This window comes from Sesamum indicum, linkage group LG6 (genome assembly GCF_000512975.1).
Source record: "Sesamum indicum cultivar Zhongzhi No. 13 linkage group LG6, S_indicum_v1.0, whole genome shotgun sequence".
Lineage (NCBI taxonomy): Eukaryota > Viridiplantae > Streptophyta > Magnoliopsida > Lamiales > Pedaliaceae > Sesamum > Sesamum indicum.
Window position 1 is genome coordinate 9,860,086 of NC_026150.1, and position 20,358 is coordinate 9,880,443.

Here is a 20,358-nt window from a genome sequence, read left to right on the forward strand (position 1 = left end):
AGGAAACCAACACATGATAAGTAGCCTATATCAATTAAACAAAAAAAAAAAGAGAGAAAAGAAAAGAAAATTTAGAGAGCACAAGAAGAACTTACCTCAAGTAAACAAGCAAGCAACTTAGACCACCTCCACAGCCGCGCTCTCTATCTCTACTCTAATGATAAAGCAAAGGCTGGCGATACTTCCAAAGCACTAAATGATTCCGCCAGGTCAAAGTTCCGTATAATGACAGACTTGCCCCTACCCGAACCAAACTTTTTTCCACCCCACAATTTCTGCCCGCGGCTTTTGCTTCTCCATCATCGTCCTTGAAGCTCTTCAACACGAAGTCTCGAAAAACTGAATCAACCATCCACATTCCTCACACCCTACGGAGAGAATTCTACCCCCAATTAGCATTGATTTCCGCCAAATTTCTCAAACCACAGCAATCGTCACGGAGCTGAATCCGCCATCACCTAGAAGAGGAAAATTCACCGCAACCTACAACTGAGAATTCAGTAATCTGTGATTTTTAATCCGGTGGTTAGTTTGATTTCTCGTCTCTCTTGATCAAACTGTTACTTGGAAGGGGCAAACTCGACTCGTAAGAAAAAATGGGTCTGATCGAAGCAATTTTAGCTCTGACATTATCGGCCCCAACCCCTGGCGCAAGAATGGCTGGCGGAAGTCAGAAGCGTGCTTTTTTTAAACTGTTTTAGGATAAGGTAATCCTCACACTATTCGACGTCGTGTTTCCATAATTTGCAACTATATGTTTTCCTATTGTATTTTTACGATGAATGTAAGAAATAGAGTCTAGCTAAGCACGATTTTACTTTATTAATTTGATAAACTTCTAAACTCTATTCGATTACTAAAAAAATTAATAAAATGCGTTTAAAAAAGTAAGATTATTTGAACTTGATTTGTAAAATGCTTATTCGAACTGGATTAGTTATTAATACAATTAAGTTCAAATATTGTAAAGTTAAAACATATTCATTATGTTTGGATTTGTGTTTCTGCACACCTAGTGAAGGTGTGCAGATTTGAATTTTAAATTTTTTTTATTTCTTTTTTTTTTAATTATATTTTTTCCTTCTCTCTCCATGATCGGGGGCGAGTGAGCAAATCTTTTCCTTCGATCGCCGTAAGGGCATGGATAATAGGCACCGTGAGAGGGGTGTAAACGGCATGGATCCTATGGAAGGGTGCATTCTTGTCCTTAAATTTGGTGCGCTGTTTCTTGAAGGGGCCCTCCTCCCTAGCCTCCTTCTTTTTCCTCTACTTTCCTTCTTGGTAGCTTGGGCGTCCTCCATGTTAATATACTTGGCGGCGCGAGTCAAGAGGACACCGAACTTCAAAACAGGATTCTTGGCATGAAGAAATCCCCGTCCAAGAGTCCTTGTGAGAAGGCACTGGCCTTCACTTCTTGTGTGGCGGAAGGTACTTCCAAGGCCGCGCTATTGAACCTTTGAAGGTACTCCCTCAAGGGGGTCGTTATCCTTTTGGCGTACAACGAAAAGGCTGAGCTCCATCTTTCGAAGCTTCTGGCTACTGGTGAACTGGTGCAGGAAAAAAGATTTGAAATCCTGGAAGCTTACTATTATTCCAGGAGGCAACTGGTTAAAGCATTATTACGCGGCCCTAGCAAAGGTGGTGACGAAAACTCAACACTTGATCCCGTCCGTGTACTTGTGCAACAAAACTGCATTCTCAAAACGCGAAAGGTGTTCTTGAGGGTCCATCGACCCATCATACTCAAAGATAACATGGGTGCAACAATTTGTAGGGAGCTAGTCCGCCATCACAATGTCTGTGAAGGGGACACCCTATTGTTCCTCTCCTAGGACTCCTGCTATCTAGTGCTACACGTCCTGGAGGTCTTTTTGAAGACACTCCAACTGGGCCAGTCACTGTTGGGAACTCCTTAGGGAGCTGCAGTAGGGAGCCCTTGCCAATGGCGGGGCCCCGGTTACAGCAATGCCTCCTTCTAGTGGGCTTTTGTTCGTTACTCCTTGAAGGTGCCTGCTTCCACCACAGGGGTTGAGCGAGTAGGTACTAGTACCATGATCTGCTCCCGAATGGCCGCTGCAACTACTTGTTGGATTGCACCCAGCAAGGCTGGGGAAAGTGCGGTTGACGTAGTGTCTGAGGAGGTGCTTCACATTGGAGGGTCAACCAATAGCTCCATCACCTTGGACAGGTTTTGGTATGATGGGCTCTCTCTTGGGCTGAGCTAAGTAGGCCTACAAGGTGTTTCCTTCTTAGGCTAAGTGTAGTGCCCTTGGACGGGTAGACTTTCTCCTAGGCTGGCCGGCCTGGCTTGGGCTTAGCATTTATCCTTGGGCCAATAACTTTTAGGTCATACCCATCAATGCGTATTTTCATTAAAGATATATTAATTTGATATCATATTTCAATATAAAATAAAAGTACATTGATTTGACATTACAGTTTAATATAAAACACAATCTCATTAACTCATCCAAATATATTCTCATTTTAGATGAAAATTTACACAAAATTGAAAACAACATATTTTCGACTAAAAATTGAAAATGAAAACACAACCAGACAGTTCCAGCTTGCAAAGACGCTCATTCAACTTTACAAAATTACTAAATTCACCCCTCCCACAATCTAAAATTACAACTACTTTCATAGACAGAATGATCATTTAACAAAATTTTCATTCATTCATTTTTTTTTTTTCGAATTTTTAAATCAAGGATAAGATGATAATTTTACTGTTTGTAAAGCATTTTGAAAAGGGTTATAAGTATAATTCTAAAAATTCAAGGGGATAAAATGTAATTATACTATTTAAAGGACTAAGTATAATTAATAAAAAATTTCTTTAATTCTTTGTCCACCAATTAGCCCTTATCCCAATCAATTTTTTGGGTTATAATAAGACAGGGCGATTTGTGTGGGGAGAAAAGTGTTATTTTGTTTATTTGAGGGCTGGAAAGTACTTATATGGTATTTTCTGGGTGGAAAATGAAAATTACCAAAACAGAACCCGTAATAAAATCGACAGCGAAAGCAAATTCGCATGCCTCTCTCCGCCGGCTCGCCGCCGCTAGTCAACTGAGGAAAAAAATCAGTCGTTTTTTCGTGCTTTTAAGGTATTTCTCTTGGCTCTTGACGATCAAGGATTAGATGCCACAAATATTCTGCTTATAATTCTTGAAAAAGGTTGAAAGAAGGATGGAACTAAAAACAAAGCGATGATATTTGATTCCCGAAATTCTGAATTTTGAGAGGTTGGCTATTTGTATTTTCTTTGGGAAATCCATTACGTTGATTTAGGTTTCGATACTGGCACCGATAGATGGAATGTAAACCCATGAACAATGGCATTGGACGAAGAATATCTTTCAAAATCTTATTCAAAGAAGTAGCTGGGGTGAATCCGAACAATATAGGACACTCATGGTGCATATTCTGTTTTGGATTGGGATGGGTTGTCTTTTTTCTTTTTCTTCTGTATGATGGCTAAATTTTGTCTCAAGTATATTGCTTGTTGAAGCTTTTAAATTAATGTAGTGGCGAGGTGAGTATTGTGAGCTAATTGGCTTAAACTTTTGTATCTCTTCACACTTTCTGGTTCTTTGCTTGCAAGTTCAAAAATTCGGTTGATGATTTTGTTAATTTGTTTCGTTGGGGATGCGGGATTTTCCGGTAGAACCAGGAAATGGTTGATCTTCAATGAAGGGGGACCTAAACCCGTGAGCAATAGAATCCCTTACAATTATCTATTCTACATTATTTCTGGGTATGCCAGAGGTTATACCTAAGCCTTATGAGATTAATATGGCCAATGATTAAACAAGTTGAAAGTACTCAGAGTGGGTAGTAAAAATCATGCCTCTTGCCTTTGTTATTGGTTATGGGTAACAGTCTCTATGCCAGTGAGTTACAAATTTGTTATGAAGATTTGAAATGTGAGCTCTATGAGATTTGGGAGCAGCCATGAGCTGACTCTGGGAGTTTCCTTATGTCCTGTCCCCTTGATGTGTGTGACCATTGCAGGCGAAGCACACCATCATCCATGTTTCCATTGCAAAACCTCTATGTTGTAAGGTAGTACCTGAACAGACTGCATTGTTAGTACTCATGTTGTAGAATGTTCCAGAGCTTCCATGGGATATCGGAACAGGTCATCATGCATCTGTTTTAAACTGACTAATATGTGGCATTCTTTAATTTCGATTGATGAATCGTTATGAGTCTTTAGAAATTATAAAAGCTGCAAGATAGACTAATTTTGTGTGATACTTTCGCTTTGGATCTAGTTCCCAATGAAAAGAGACAAGGATTGAAAAATGGCTCCTTTGTACCTCATTCAGGATAGGCATCTTAAAATGTGCTCAAAGAGTATGTAGCATGACATTTTTCTTGTCAAGCGTTGACAAAAGTGGAATGGCGATTATTTGGATTGGTTTTGTTGCAGGCAAGGATCAATCCAGTGTACGCAATTGCTACAGTATTTCCATTAGGCAGAAAAGTCTTACATATTTTAACTAAGTAGCATTGATATTAAATATCTTTAATATCAATGATTTCATAAGTTAATAATTATTTTTTAGTAGTAAATATTAATTACATTTCACAAATATTATATATTAAATAATATATAATACATATAATAAGAAAGAAGAAAGAAGAAAAGAAAGAGAAAGAGAGAGAAGAAGGCTGCGACAAGATTTAAGAAGAGAGAGAAAAGAAAGAAGAGAGAGAAAAGAATAAAAAAAAACATTTAAAATTAAAATTTCACACCTAGTATAGGTGTGCAAATTACAAAGCCAAGCATAGGGAAAATGTTTGAACAGAAACCTTCGATGCTTAATGCTACAACTTTCTCATCCACAGCTTCGATTGTTGGAGTAACACTTAAATTATGCAGAATACAAGGAAATAAATTACAAAAAACGCATTAAAAAACTTTGGTTATCTTTTTGGCATTTAATATCATTCCCATTTCTCTTGGATGGAAACTATGGTTAGTAGTTGGAGATGTCTTATTTGCATTAGGGAGCTGTTGTTGAAGCATGTTTAATTATTTATAGGTGTTGAAGAAGATGAATGATGAATCCTTATAGAATGACTTGATAGTTGCTTGAGATTGTGGAAAGAAATTGAAACCATGAATTAATCCAATTAGAGGTGTGAAGGAGCACAGTAGGCTTTGTTTGCTGGGTGGAGCTTCAAGTGATTGTTAGGCTGAAGAAATGATCACTTAAGAGAAGGGTTTATTGCCAGACATTAAAGGGAAAATGATGCATAAATTCTGGACAGATTACAATAAGATCTCCGAAGAACAACAAGAAAGCAAAGGAGACATTAAAATATTAGGATGTAGTAGTGAACTTTCTGGAGCAACTCAAAGATGAAATAAAAGGTTAGGGAGAAAAGTTAGTATTAAAGTAAAACATAGAAGAACGGCATCATTTGTTCTTTACTAAGTTCAGGTCCTAAATCAAAAATATATTAGATGGAGAAGACTAAGGCCAAATATATAGCAGCAAGAAGCTTGTGTAGTCAACTTGATCCTAACTTAATGACCCATTAGACTATATTTTTCCAAAACAGATGCGCTAAACTGTTGCTACACAAGCCTGAAGTGCTTCAGAAATTACATAAAATTGCTGGAGTTAATGCTTATTCAAAGACTAGGTAATTTCTAGTAAAACCAGCTAAGTTGATATTTATACCAAAATAGATACATCAGATCATGATAAACGGCTTCGCTCTATGTTGCAGTTAGCTTCCACTTATACTTCCAAGGTGCCTACCTTTCTTGCCACGTAGTAGCCTCTTGGATCAGATTATGCTGATTTTAGATTGTCTTCATGTAGCATTTCTTGCCTTTGCTCAATGTTTTACATACTTCTATAAACTTTTACAGTTTTGTAATCATAAAGAATGAGAAATTTGGCAATACCAAGTAGAATGATTCAATTGAAGTTTAGCTATAGAAGGTAAAAGTAATAAGACCCTCCTTCAAGTAGCCCGTAATTTATTTTGGGTTTTCTTCCATATGCAGTTAGCATTTATTTTTGTTAGGACAGCAGATATTTTTGGCCATATTGCAAATGCAGATTCTTGTTTGTAATTTATCAAGGATAGCTTTGGAGAAATGGAACAAGCATGGATGTTTCTCTTACTCCTCCATATTCATGTTTCATCTTTTCATAAAACTTCCATATTGCTAGTTGAATTTTACATGTTACAATAAGTTATTTGATATCATATGCACGCTTTATCTGAACCTTACCAGTTTTCAACATGGAAAAACTAGGAACATGATTATACGAAGAAGGAATTTCGGTTTCTGGTAATCCCGGCATTGCCAATCCATTTGAGACATGTCTATTGGCTGCCCACACGCACAAACACATGTCATTCTGAAGTATTGGAAACTTGGATGTCCAAGGTCAATAAGAGGAAAGAGAATTTGGATCCTTTCTCAACTAACTGAAAAACCAATCGGTCTTTTCTTTCCCCTTTCCCCTTACCCCCACCCCCTGTATGTGTGCATGTGCATGTGTCTCCTAAAGTCGACCCAGAAATGCTAAAGACCTGAACAGAGAAAAATGACACTGTTAATTTGATATTCTTCAGTGAATTGATGGACAAATGTTGGGTAAGACTTAATCAGAGAATTAGGTATTCTTCTGTTATGACATATTCTTCTGAAGAAAACTCCGATGTGCTCATCTCATGAACTACAAAGTGAAGATCAGTAGAAAGTAGTAATATATAAGAATTTTGTTTCGGGATTCATCATATCCACACTTTGCTTATTGATATCTCAATATTGCTGTGAAATTTTATGGTACTTTTAACATTTTATACATGGTTTTTATTGCTTCTCATTGTAAACCTTTCAAGGATGAACTAGTTAAGGGTGTTCTTAGAGTGTGAGGGTCTGATTGCTAGTTTGGGATTGGCATCTCATAATAGGAAGCATTTGAATATAGTGTAAGATGAATCTCTGTATCAAAAGATTCACTGCATTGGTTAAGATTCCGCTTAAGACCATTTGCTGATTAAGATGGGGGTTACCTTTTGTTGGATTCTCTAAGTAGGCTATGGATGTTAGCTGCATTTGCAGCCCATCTGAATTATATAGCTATCTAGAATTCTTTCAATCATACTGATGACCTGTTTTGTGTGTGCCTGAGTAGTTCAGTGAAATTTGGAAAATGGTAAGGATATCATAACACAACAATAAGTCCCTAGTTATGCTTTTACTTCAATGAAGCCCCTAAACTTTAGACAGGAGGCATAATTGTAACAGTCAACAATTTACTATAGAACATGATCTATAGCCAGGGAACAAAAACCTATAAGCCCCTACAACTATGCCAAAAATGCAGTGAAAGCTGTGATTTTATCTACCAACTCGAATCCTGTATTCATATGTGTAATTAAGTCCTAACTTATTGAAGGATATGACTCATATGACCTCCAACTCATCAATTATTTCTGAACACTTCGAAAACCTTTGAAATCTGCTTTGCAAAGAAACAGCTGTATATATGCCACAGGCCAATAGCCATTTAAATTCCACCTCAACAAGGATCCAGGAGTAAAAACACAAGTAATAGAAGGAAAATGGAATACTCAGATCACGCCAAATTAATGAATATCTTCAAACGCACAAACTTCAACAAGCCCAACTCGATGATTTCCATTACTAAAATTCCAAAACCTATTACCAAGAAAACGAACGACTTCAAATTCCACGAAACTAACTCCACGTCCGAACTTAAAGAATTCTCCCCGCTTTCAGAAATAAATATCTTCTAGTTAAAATCATAGATAGAAATTAAAACCGAAAAATCACAACTAACTGATAATCAACCAACAACACTACCAAATTCCAAAAATGACAAAAACAGACAGATAATCCTCAGAAATCATATGAAATTCACAATAAAAAATAAAAACACCATATCAATATTACCGCCACAAGCAATCGCTAAATTGTCGCGGATTATCGCAAAAAAGACACATATGATCAAAATAAGCCATTAGTCGATGCAAAACTAGAAATTTACCTGGTGATAGGGGGCGAAAACCGGCAATAATTAGAATTCCGCAGGGCAGAGTGCAGAGGAACAGAAGAGAATTGAAGTTGGATGAAAGGATAAGAAAATCTCAGCATTGAAAGGAAAGGGCCGACTTTTAAATACAGAGAGATAAAACAACGTGGGTAGCTTCTGGTACACGGGCCCACGGACTAATTGGGCTCTGACTGTCCAGTAACTGTTTGGGTCATGAAACTTTAATTGGGCTTAATTGGATATGCTGCAGCCCAAATATTACTAGGGAGTAAAATAATTAAATTGTTGTTAGTTATATGCATCAACATTTCAAAAAATTATGCGGTGCAGCATGAATGCTGCATCAATTATTGTGAGAGGCGGCATTTCACTCTTTCAAAAATTAAATCAAAAGAAACTTAACACCATACTAATACGGGCAATTACGTTTTTGACACTATAAATTTATTTCTCTTTTGTATATTTTATGAATATAAAATATAAAAATTTCTTAAAATTAATCAAATAAATAATATCTTCCCATTTGATTTTATTTACCTCATTTTCTTTTTAATTTTTTAGAAGTTATATTTTTTCTTTTAGCAATATTTTTAGTTTACAAATCAAGTTTACTAATGTTTGACATATAATTGAAATGAAAGTATTTCTCATTTTATATATTATTCATCAATCATATACATATACTGACGTATATATCTCCTTTACACAAAAATTATAAAAACAATTATATCAAAACTGTATCGTGTCCTAAACTTTGATCAATTATATCTTATCGTATTTATATCATATTATACTTATTTTGTATTTTGTCGTATCTTGTTTGTATAGTGGAGTTAATCCAAATGTATTTAGGAAAGATGGTTGGCATTGGTGAGAGATAAAAAGAGCAAAATTGATTGAAATTTGAAATAGGGAGAGTCCCTTCCCTATTTCTATGCACTAGGAATCCGAGTTTCAACAAAAATTATACTAAAGCTACATATTAGCTAATAATAACTTTTCTTTCCCATAATAATGTGTTACACAATGTTAAATTCAGGGTATTTATAAATGTCAAAAATAAGTATTTTATCAGTTTATTGTTAAAAAATTATTGACAAAAAATAAGTAATTTTTGTGCTTACAGATTCTATTATTGAGCTACTTAAATTGATTTAAGTTGATTCATTTAAGACACAAATTATAAACAGCTCCCTACCAATTTCTGCAATTTATTGGTGAAACTGTAAATATTAAATTATTTTTTTAAACACTCTAATTTCAATTTTTTTCACTTTTAATTTTTGTTTGGGTTTTACCACTATTTCCTCTGAAATTTGGCATAATTACGAATACTTCCTAATTATTTAAAAAAATTACAAATACCTCCCTCAAATAGAAAATAATTATGCAGCACCTAAATGGTGAAGTGAACATTACTAATTTACCCTTGTTGATTTTTTTTTTAAAAAAAAATGAGGGTGGTAAAATAAATAATCTATAGAAAATATTAGTTCATAAAAATATTTTAAGAAATTATAAAATATATATAATTATAATTTATAATCCAAAAAAGCATTTTGATCAGTTCGCCGAAAAAATTGAATAAAAACCTAACAGAATGGTCCCATTGTTAAGTGGACGTCAAAATTAGGAGGATATTTATAATTTTTCAAATAACAAAAAGACATTTGTAATTATATCAAATCAAAAAGGAGGTGATTGTAAATTACCCTCTTTTTTTATAAAAGAATTCCAACAACTTTTACTACTACTTAACTTACCACTTATTTTTATTAGAAAGGCAGAACTATTGCAAACACCCTTTTACCCCAACAAATAAATAAGAGAATATGGATTCGAGTGCACTAAAGGGTTGAATATTCATCTTATTTAATGTTAATTTATTATATCTTTTTTTAATATTGATGTATTAATCACATATTGATATAATCTCGTAACGCAACTTAGGCCAAACAAGAGAAAATTGCATCCCTACACTCATAAAACACAAATTAAGTTTCGCAAAACAATCCTTAGTTTCTGGTTCCTAAAGCTAAAAACTTGATTGAAGCAATCCAGAAGGTGTAGTAGTCTCATTGGTAGACCACATTCATACATACCTCCAGAATACCAATAGCCAATTTGAGTTCCTATTCCTTGAAATCGTCCTTGTCATTAACTGGAATTGGCTGGTTTCTCTAGAACACAGCAAGAGCACTTCCACCCAGCTGCAAGATATATTTTTTAAAAAAAATGAATGATAAAAAACTTCACCAGAATGCTTTAGTGTGAGGGATATATGTGTACAAGTACTCAAACGCCAGCTAAAGAAGTTTACCGCCATGCAAACGATGCTACCCGCAGAGGGTACGGCCACAAGAGGATTTGTGAAGTGCTTCTGGGCCAATAGAAATACGAGCGCGGAACTCTGTGGATGGAGATGTAAAGGAGGTTTATGGAATGGTCAAGTGATTATTTTTGTGGATTATTTCTGGGTCAATTATATTTTGCCATCCGAATTATGCCCATTTTACACTTTGCCGCTGAAACTTTTTTTTTTGTGTTAATTTATCATCACAACTTAGCAAAATTTGCACTTTGTCATATATGACCGTCTTTTGTTGGTTTTTCCGCTGAAAAAACAGCACATGTTGTTCATATGTGAATAGTATCACATCGCATAACCGTTAAATATCACATGTGCACTGCATATGGTGGTTTTTCAAATTTCAACAAAAGACTTGGTTGAAAAATAATTATAAATGGCAAAGTGAAAAATTTTATAAAGTTGAGATGGTAACTTGGAACAAAAAAAAAAAAATAAAAGTGCCGGACACAGGGATTAGGGAGGAGGAGAAACGTGGTGTTGGAAGTTAACTATTCACTATTATAAAATTCTTTTATAGTTTCTTAACCTGTGAACTTACCGAGCTAGCGCAGAGGAGGGTGGTCAGGATAACTCCAATTAAAAGTGTAACGGTAACTATTTTTTAGGTGAATTTTGGAAAGAATTCATTTGATAAAACTGCAAAACATAAAAAGTTGACCAAGACATGACTGTCAATCGACCTTTGAAGAGATATAGAGGATTAATAGATATAATAGATTCTGGACAAATGACTAAATGGGCCAGGAAGATATAATTCAGATTAAGTTCAACAGTTTTGAGCTTACCCCCAATAATTGTTGGCACTAACACAACCTGAAAAGTGCTGATAGCTATGCCCTGTAAGGACAGTAGACGGAAGTAAACCAAGTCAGTAGATATTCCAAGTTACAAATAAATCATAGCTGATAATAGAGCATGGTGCGCCATAGTGCTTCTGTGACATATGTAGAATTTTTTACGTAATTGGGAGACTAATTGATAATTATTAAAAATTTAGATTTAATTAGTAAATAAATTATAAATTAAATTTGAAATATAATAAAATTTGAACGGATTAAATTGAAGTTTGTTATAATATTTGGTAGTAAATTATATTAATTAAGAAAATTAGGAAGGATGTAAAAGTAATTATTTAAAAAAATTTTAAAAACAAAAAAGAAAAAAAGATGGTGGGCAGTGGCATGTGCTGCCACCGCCTCACCAACCATTAAACATATATATATATGTATGTTAATTGCACACACACTCACATTTACACACCCACACTGACGCAGCAACTACGGAAAACATAGGTACGGATTTTATTATTTTATTTATATAATTATATTATTTAATTAATTTTTTTACTAAATATGATTTATATTGAGCGATGTACTATTTAATCGGAGTATTTTATGATTTTGGCTATTTAAATTAGAGTCGAATTAAATATCACATTTGATATAAAAATGATATAGTTGGTTAATTAAATTATTAGATTTGTTAGACTTAATTATTATTATAGCCAATCTACACAATTTCATCGCAATGATTAACCAAATATGTAATTCTATGTATTATTGCTTAATTAAATTGTATAGCAACGATAAATTGACAGAAAATTCATAGAAATATTTTGAAAAATTATATTTAAAGAATATGATGTTATGAAAGAGAGAAAACGAGGTTTCAGTGGTAATGTAATTTACGGATGTTATTAAAAATGATAGTTATGTATATATAAGGGGTTTGATTAAATGAATTCTTATGAATTTGTTGATAAATTAAATATATGTTTGAGAAGCTTAGAAAAGGTAGTTATTTGAAAGAAATGGAACATGGGGTTGGACTTTAATATAAATAGAATATTAAAAGATTGATAGAAAATGTACAAACATTATATAATAGGTTATTTAGTGTTTATGATATTGTATATATATTGATTATATGTATAATATTCTATTATAGGACGTGACGACAAAGTAGAGGGTTGAGCAGTCCCTCGTGGAATCGAAGCATTTTGGGATTTAAGGTAAGTATAGCTAATCGGATTTATATATATATCTATATGTGTAGTATTGTATGTATTATATATATTGGTTTCTTGGATGCGATCATGGCCTTGGCTTTATATTATTATATGTGGCTTTCGTATATTGATTGTTTATATAATTACTTGTGGATGTTAGATTACCCTAACATTGGTGGAATTGGTATTATGTGTCATATGTGTTTTTAATGGTTGGACGTGAGAGTGGTATGATTACATGATCGTATAATTAATTGTTGTATGAAATTAATTTGGGGACTATTATTGAGGAAATAATTATCGTAAAGAATAGAATGATGATTGTGAATTGAAATAAAAGATGATGCTTACCTAGTGGAAGCACAGTCAATGGTTTTATGAAAATGTGATTAATGATGATGTGATATGAGAAATATCTGAATTAAGCTAGGTACCATGGCGCGTAGGGTACTGGGGTATTCCGGGACAGCGGGGAATATCCTGTGTTGTTAGCTACACATTGGGGTGGTGTGGGGGTACCATGTCTGTTGTGATGTCCTGTGCTATATTGCTAAACAGCTGGAGTAAAAGAGTGTGGGGATATCACACAACGGGTATCCTGTGCTATATATGATATGATGATGGCCGGCGAAATCATTGACTGATGTACTCCAGCTAGAGTAAGTGGGCCCTTAACTAATAAATGATAACGAATGAATATTATGTCGTGGATTGATTTACAGTTGTGAGTATGTATTACTGCTTATATCTGATGTTGTTGTATGACGAATGACTGTTGTCGGTGTGACTGCATGTACGTAAATCTTTGTCTGTGTATATATATATAGATTGATAAGCTATACTTATTGAGTAGACAACTCATTCCTTGCCACGTACTTTTCAGGAGATAAGTCACACTGATTAGCTACATTGGACTTTGAGCGGTGCCGTCGTCTTTATTAGGTGGGTCAGTCGTGGCATCTGAAGCCAGAGTTTTTGATTGTTGAGTGTTAAATATTCTGGTCTTTTATCGGGATTTGTATTTTAAGTTGTGGTATGATTTTCCTTGAGGTTATGTAAATGAGAACATCTAGTGAGGGTGAATATAAACTTTCTGAGTTATCTATTACCTTTTGTGGTATATATGTATTATATTAATAAATTAGAATTTATTTTATGAGTTGAAAGAGAATTACTTATAGAATGAGTTCTAATTAAAAAAAAAGGGTGAAATAGTGATAATTAGACGTAGCGAGTAGGGGGTGCTACAGCTTCTACCCAATCCAGGAAAACATGTATGTGGAAGACGAACTGTATCAATTATTTACAGACGAACCTGAATTTTTGTTATTACATTTTGAACATATCTTTTGTGTAATTTTCAGGCACTTGACCTATTCTTGTTTTTCTGTCAGTTATTTGAGATACCCTTTCCTTGGGGAGCCAAATAGAATTCATGTATCTAGAGGTTCTATTTCTTCAGTTGCTTTTATGAGGAAGACTGTTGTTGGAGTATGCCTCATCACTACAGATCTTGCTTCCATAAATGGTACTCAGAGTGATACAGCTGTTGCAGGTGCTGGAGATGCAGTTGATCTTCTGGATGCAGGATAGAAGATGAAGCTTGGAGGAATCGTTACTTCTACTTTAGCGTTTTCTTCTCATTAGTTATTTACATTGTACAGTCAGCGTCCCCGTCAATTATTCATCTTGTGATTGGGCCACGTGGTCTGACTAGGCGGTTGAGTTAGTTGAATCAGGTGGGAGTTTGTTATTTAAAACAGCAACATTCTTCTTCATATATGCTCTGTATCAAATTCAGAAAACAGAGGAATACAACATTTTGGTTGCTTTCATTTTCTGTGATCAATTTGCACGATTTTCACCATGTTTGACTCAATTTTTCACATGGTATCAGAGCCTTCATATTGAAGGTCTCTGGATACTTTATCTTCGCCTGATCAATTACGCAGTCGCTGCAATCTAACACTTGAACATGACGGATTCGGCTTCGATGGAAGCGGATCAATACGAGAAGGAGGTGCTTTATTTGCATCCTTCAGATAATTTCAGTTTTGTGCTGGCATCTTCACCGCTGAACGGATCTAATTATTTGACTTGGAGTAGAGCAGTGTATATTGCTCTAGGATGCAAGATGAAACTTTGTTTCATAGACGGATCATTTCATAGACGGATCATTTCCTCGACCGACAGTAGGCTCTCCCTTGTTTGAGTAGTGGCGACGAGCGGATCTTATGGTTACTTCGTGGCTATGGAATTCGATTTCAAATGAGATAGTCGAAGGATTTGTGTATGTGACCTCTTCACGAGAATTATGGCTTGAAATTGAAGCGAGATACGAACGTAGTAGTGGACCTATGATTTATCAGATACAGAGAGAAATCTCCACAATCTCACAGGGGGATATGACATTAACTTGCTACCTAACGAGGGTGAAAAAGATGTGGAACGAGCTATCTTGTCTAGCTCCCTCACCTAAATGTACTTGTGGAGGCTGTACGTGTGGGATCAACAAGGCTATTGGTGAGAGGCACACAACAACACAACTGATGCAGTTCCTCATGGGTCTCCATGAGAACTTTGACAAAGAGAAGAGTCAGCTTTTAATGATAGATCCTTTGCCGGATATCGAGAGGGCATTTTCTATGCTTTTTGCTGTAGAACAGCAACGTAGCGTGCAGGTTCAACTTGCTGATTGCACGAATAATGCAGCGTATCAGTTTTATTTGAAAGAAAATAAGAAAGATTCTTTAAACAAACAGTCACAGAAGCGAAGACCTTTTTTAGATAAGCGCAGTATGATGTGTACCCATTGTCACAAATCTGGGCACTTGAGGGATACGTGTTTTCAACTCCACGGTACGCCAGAACGGTACAAGGCGTTGAATGACAAGAAAAAGCAATATGGGACAAATTACAACCTTGTTGCAAACATAGAAACAAAGAGAGCAGGCACTGGAGAGGTTTCAACATCAAATTCTGAACCTAAAGCTGAAGTTGCTGATTTGGTAGCAGAATTATTGAAGCTTATGAGGAGTAAGGAACCACCTTCAGATCCTATTTCGAACTACGCGAACTATGTTAACTATGAAGAACAGTTCGCAGGTAATGCTTCTTGTTCTTCTGCTTTGAATTTGGGTGAATGGATAATTGACACAGGAGCTACGAATCATGTGTGTGCTCATTTATCTTACTTTGTTTCCTATTCTGTTCCATCACATACACAAGTCATTCATCTACCTGATGGCACAATCAAGACTGTTACTTACATTGGTACAGTGAAAATTACTGATACGCTTGTTCTTAGTTCGGTTCTTTACATACCAGATTTTTCGGTTAATCTCATATGTGTTAGCCAGCTTTGCAAAAATAGTTCCTACTCCTTTTCTTTCACCTACTCAAGCTGCATCTTGCAGGACCAGGTCTCTAAGGAGGTCGTGGCAAAGGGGATACTAACCAGAAATCTTTACATTGTGCAATCCCCTATTTGTAAAGCTCTTGCTCATTCCACTGTACCCACTCCCATTTCCTTTTCTGCTATTACAGACTGTAACAGCTCATTGTGGCATAAAAGAATGGGGCACGCCCCAATGATAGCTATCAAACATATTCCTGATTGTAAATTTGTTGATGACTCTTTTGAGACAAAATGCAACATATGTCCTAAAGCTAAACAATCTAGAGTTTCTTTTGAGCCTAGTAATTCGCACACGGTTTCACCTTTTTCTTTGATCCATCTAGACCTCTGGGGGCCATACAAAACTCCTAGTATTTCAGGTTGCAATCATGTTTTGACCATACTTGATGACTATAGCAGATCTTTGTGGACTTACCTTATCAAACACAAGGACCAAGTACCTTCAATTTTACAAACCTTTTCAGCCATTGTTGAAACACAGTTTGAGACCAAAATAAAAACACTTCGCTCTAATACCATGTGAAAAATTGAGTCAAACATGGTGAAAATTGTGCAAAATGATCACAGAAAATGAAAGCAACCAAAATACTGCATGGAAGACCACATACTCTTTACTTCCAGAGATGTGATCTTCCATGAGGAGGTATTTCCTTTGCTCAAAATCACTCCACAGAATCTGTCTCTTGCCCTCTTCCTATAGTTACTATTGGAGCTTCCAATGATCCCACTAACTCTCTTGAGCACTCATCCATTAACTCTCATCCACCTCCTGCTGTCACTTTTCCAAATTCTCCTGCAGATATCACCCCTACAGTTCCTCATTTTTCTCCTACAGATGTTCCCCCTGCCACATCTCAGCTCCCTCGTAGGTCTGCTAGAGTTAGCCATAAGCCTACGTGGCTCGATGATTTCATTTGTCAACATGATTCATCCATCTTGCATTCCAATTCCAATGCATACACATCGTTCGTAGCTTCTTTGTCAGTTTTGCAGGAACCCCGTTCATTTGTAGAAGCTATGCAATATCCAGAATGGAGGGCAGCTATGGATGATGAAATCAAAGCATTGGAAAGTAACCAAACGTGGACTTTGACGCCTCTTCCTCCTGGGAAGCGAGCTATTGGCAGCAAGTGGGTTTTTAAGGTGAAACTGAGGGCTGATGGCAGCATAGAACGATACAAAGCTCGCTTGGTCGCGAAGGGATTCAATCAGATTGAAGGGGTTGATTACACGGAGAGTTTTTCTCCAGTGGCGAAGGCGGTAATAGTCCGATTGTTCCTCAGTCTTGCTGCCGCTAATGGTTGGGCACTCCATCAACTGGATGTGAACAATGCGTTTCTTCATGGTTTTCTAGACGAAGAGATTTACATGGTTCCTCCAGCGGGCTCAGTGCAAATTAAGACGTTTTTTGTACGGCCTGAAGCAGGCTTCGCGCTAGTGGAACGTCGAATTGACACTTAAATTGCAGCAGTTTGGCTTTAAACAGAGTGCTCATGACCATTGCCTATTCCTCCTCAACACTTCTCGTGGACTAGTTAGCCTCCTCGTCTATGTAGACGACATACTACTTGCTGGTGCTTGTGTTGAGGAGCTTCAGAGAGTTAAGACTTAACTTCATGACCTTTTCACAATTAAAGATATTGGGACGGACGGTATTTTTTGGGATAGAAATTGCACGCAGTAGTGATGGAATCTACTTGGCTAAGACGAAGTATATTATGGATATAATTGCAGACACTGGTTTGTTGCATGCTAAGGCAATCTCCACCCCGCTTCCTTCTGGCCTCAAGTTATGCTCTGACGCTGGCACTCTTCTTCAGACACCCGACTCTTTTAGGCGATTGGTAGGCAGATTACTATATTTGAGCTTCACTAGGCCGGATATTTCTCACGCTGTTCAGCAGTTAAGCCAGTATTTGAATCATCCTTGCGACGTACATTGGAACGCTGCCCTTCATGTGGTCAAATATCTTAAGGGTTGTCCTTCCCTTGGCTTGTTTCTCCCTACTGCTAATTCTTTGATTCTGCAGGGCTATTGCGATGCCGATTGGGCATCATGCTCTGATTCGAGGCGATCGTTGACAGGTTTCTGCATTTTTCTCGGTTCAGCTCTTATTTCTTGGAAAACAAAAAAGCAGTCGACCGTTTCTCGGTCTACTGCGGAGGCAGAGTATCGCAGCTTGGCTGCTACCGTGTGTGAGTTACGTTGGGTATCTTATTTGTTGTCTGATTTTGGTGTGCATCTTGTTTTGCCTATTTCTTTGTTCTGCGACAACAAAGCCGCATTGCACATTCTTGCTAATCCGGTTTTCCATGAGCGCACTAAGCACATCAAGATTGATTGTCACCTTGTGAGGAATGCATATAAAGATGGTTTTATTGCTCCTGAGTTAGTTCGAAGCTTTGATCAACTTGTCGACGCTTTCACTAAAAGTCTTCCGTTGAAGGTCTTCCATTCCTTTATTTCCAAGTTGGGTCTAGTTTCTTGTGCCCCCAGTCCCACTTGTGGGGGGGCTGTTGGAGTATGCCTCATCACTACAGATCTTGCTTCCATGAATGGTACTCAGAGTGATACAGCTGCTGCAGGTGCTGGAGATGCAGTTGATCTTCTGGATGCAGGATAGAAGATGAAGCTTGGAGAAATCGTTACTTCTACTTTAGCGTTTTCTTCTCATTAGTTGTTTACATTGTACAGTCAGCGTCCCCGTCAATTATTCATCTTGTGATTGGGCCACGTGGTCTGACTAGGCGGTTGAGTTAGTTGAATCAGGCGGGAGTTTGTTATTTAAAACAGCAACCTTCTTCTTCATATATGCTCTGTATCAAATTCAGAAAACAGAGGAATACAATATTTTGGTTGCTTTCATTTTCTGTGATCAATTTGCACGATTTTCACCATGTTTGACTCAATTTTTCACAACTGCCGATTGGAAGGAATCAAGAATCAGCCAGCGACCAAGAACAGTGACTTCTACTGTGATGCTTATAAAGGAATGCCAAGGTTTAGGAAAAAAGGGCTCTTCTTTAGGACAGTTTGGTCTATTTTTGACAAAAGTGTTGTTTTTCAGTTGCAACACTGATACAGAACTCAGCATTTGAAGACGATGAAGAAATCCACTAAGGCATGAGAAGTTGCTACTTGCTTCCGGTTTAGCACTAGCACTTTAGTGTGTAGTTAGCACCTTTATTAGTTCTCATGTAAAGCGTTTTTAGCAGATGCTCATAAGCGCCTTTTATTTCCTTTTCACGCCTTTGTTAGTTGTTTAACGATTTCTTCACTAGCCGTTGTAAGAGGTGGTTATAATAAACCTCCTTCTTCTTCCTTCTTTTTGCTGTTTATATATGCATATTCTGTAACTTTCAATTTGCGGATTTTTATATGAGAATGAAAGATTTATTTGAGATTTTATCTTCTTGACATGATATCAGAGCCATTAGTAGATGGTTCTTACGTTCACCCAATGCTATCAAATTCTTGATATTTTTCAGAGTGTAGAACTACTGTACATCTGTGCAAGAAATCAAAATGAGTGATACCAAGAAAAGTCTTGATGAAGCAGAGCTCATCAGAATGCAAATATCTGAAAATACTGGTGCATCACTAGTATCATCAGTTCTGAATGGAAAGAACTATCTTTCTTGGAGTAAAGCTATGAGAATCGCTTTGGGGGCCAAGATGAAGATGGAATATATCGACGGAGAAAGTGAGAAACAACACTTTTGTCATTTTACAGATTTTACAGATTGCAAGGGCTTTAATGTTTCAAGCCTCCTTACCTTCAATTTTTTGGACCGAAGCCATTCTTACTGCTACCTACATTATAAATAGGCTTCCTTCAGTTGTTTTAAAATGGCAAACCCCCTATGAAAAGCTATACAAAAAGCCTGTTACCTATTCCAACATGAGAGTTTTTGGATGTCTTTGCCATGCTACAAACACTCAACCCCTTAAGTCAAAATTTGATCCTAGGGCTATTAAATGTGTTTTTATTGGATATGCTCATGGGCAGAAAGGTTATAAGCTTTTTGACATAGAAAATAAAGTCACCTTAGCCAGCAGGGATGTGGTGTTCTATGAAAATGAATTTCCTTATAAACAAGCACTTGTAGAACCTACATATTGTACTGTTCCTTTACCTTTAAGTGAACATAGTGAAGATGTTTTTCTGGATACTGATATCTTGAAAGAAAGCAAGGATGATCACCATTCTGATAATATAGTATCTGTTCCAACACTCAGAAAATCAAACAGAACCACAACTAAGCCTGCTTGGATGTTAGACTTCATATGCAGTTTCTCTGAATCACATGATGGTAATGCTATATCTTCTATTTCTGATGCATATACTAGTTTTGCTGCTTCCATTTCACCCTTTCAGGAACCATTTTCGTATGAGGAAGCAGCTTCAAAACCTGAGTGGAACAAAGCAATGCAATCAGAAATTGAAGCTTTAGAAAACAATCATACATGGGATGTAACTCCACTTCCATCTGATAAGAA

The 20,358-nt window shown here is 36.4% G+C and overlaps 2 protein-coding genes across 2 annotated transcripts; both read left to right on the forward strand.

The window, feature by feature from the left end:
• LOC105164425 lies at positions 14,674–17,318 on the forward strand. Its single transcript, XM_011083076.1, has 2 exons — positions 14,674–16,216; positions 16,558–17,318. Exons 1-2 carry the CDS (start codon positions 14,674–14,676, stop codon positions 17,316–17,318), a joined length of 2,304 nt encoding a protein of 767 aa, XP_011081378.1.
• On the forward strand, positions 17,474–18,481 carry LOC110012186 (uncharacterized mitochondrial protein AtMg00810-like). Its single transcript, XM_020695065.1, has one exon. The coding sequence runs from the start codon at positions 17,474–17,476 to the stop codon at positions 18,479–18,481; it is 1,008 nt and encodes a 335-aa protein (XP_020550724.1).

What these genes read in the sequence shown, in the direction of transcription:
- LOC110012186 (XM_020695065.1), top strand. Translation starts at nt 17,474, where the DNA reads ATGACCTTTTCACAATTAAAGATATTGGGACGGACGGTATTTTTTGGG.
- LOC105164425 (XM_011083076.1), top strand. Translation starts at nt 14,674, where the DNA reads ATGGTTACTTCGTGGCTATGGAATTCGATTTCAAATGAGATAGTCGAA. An exon ending in CAAAACTCCTAGTATTTCAG is followed by an intron (nt 16,217 to 16,557) that starts GTTGCAATCATG and finishes CTCTTCCTATAG; the next exon opens with TTACTATTGGAGCTTCCAAT.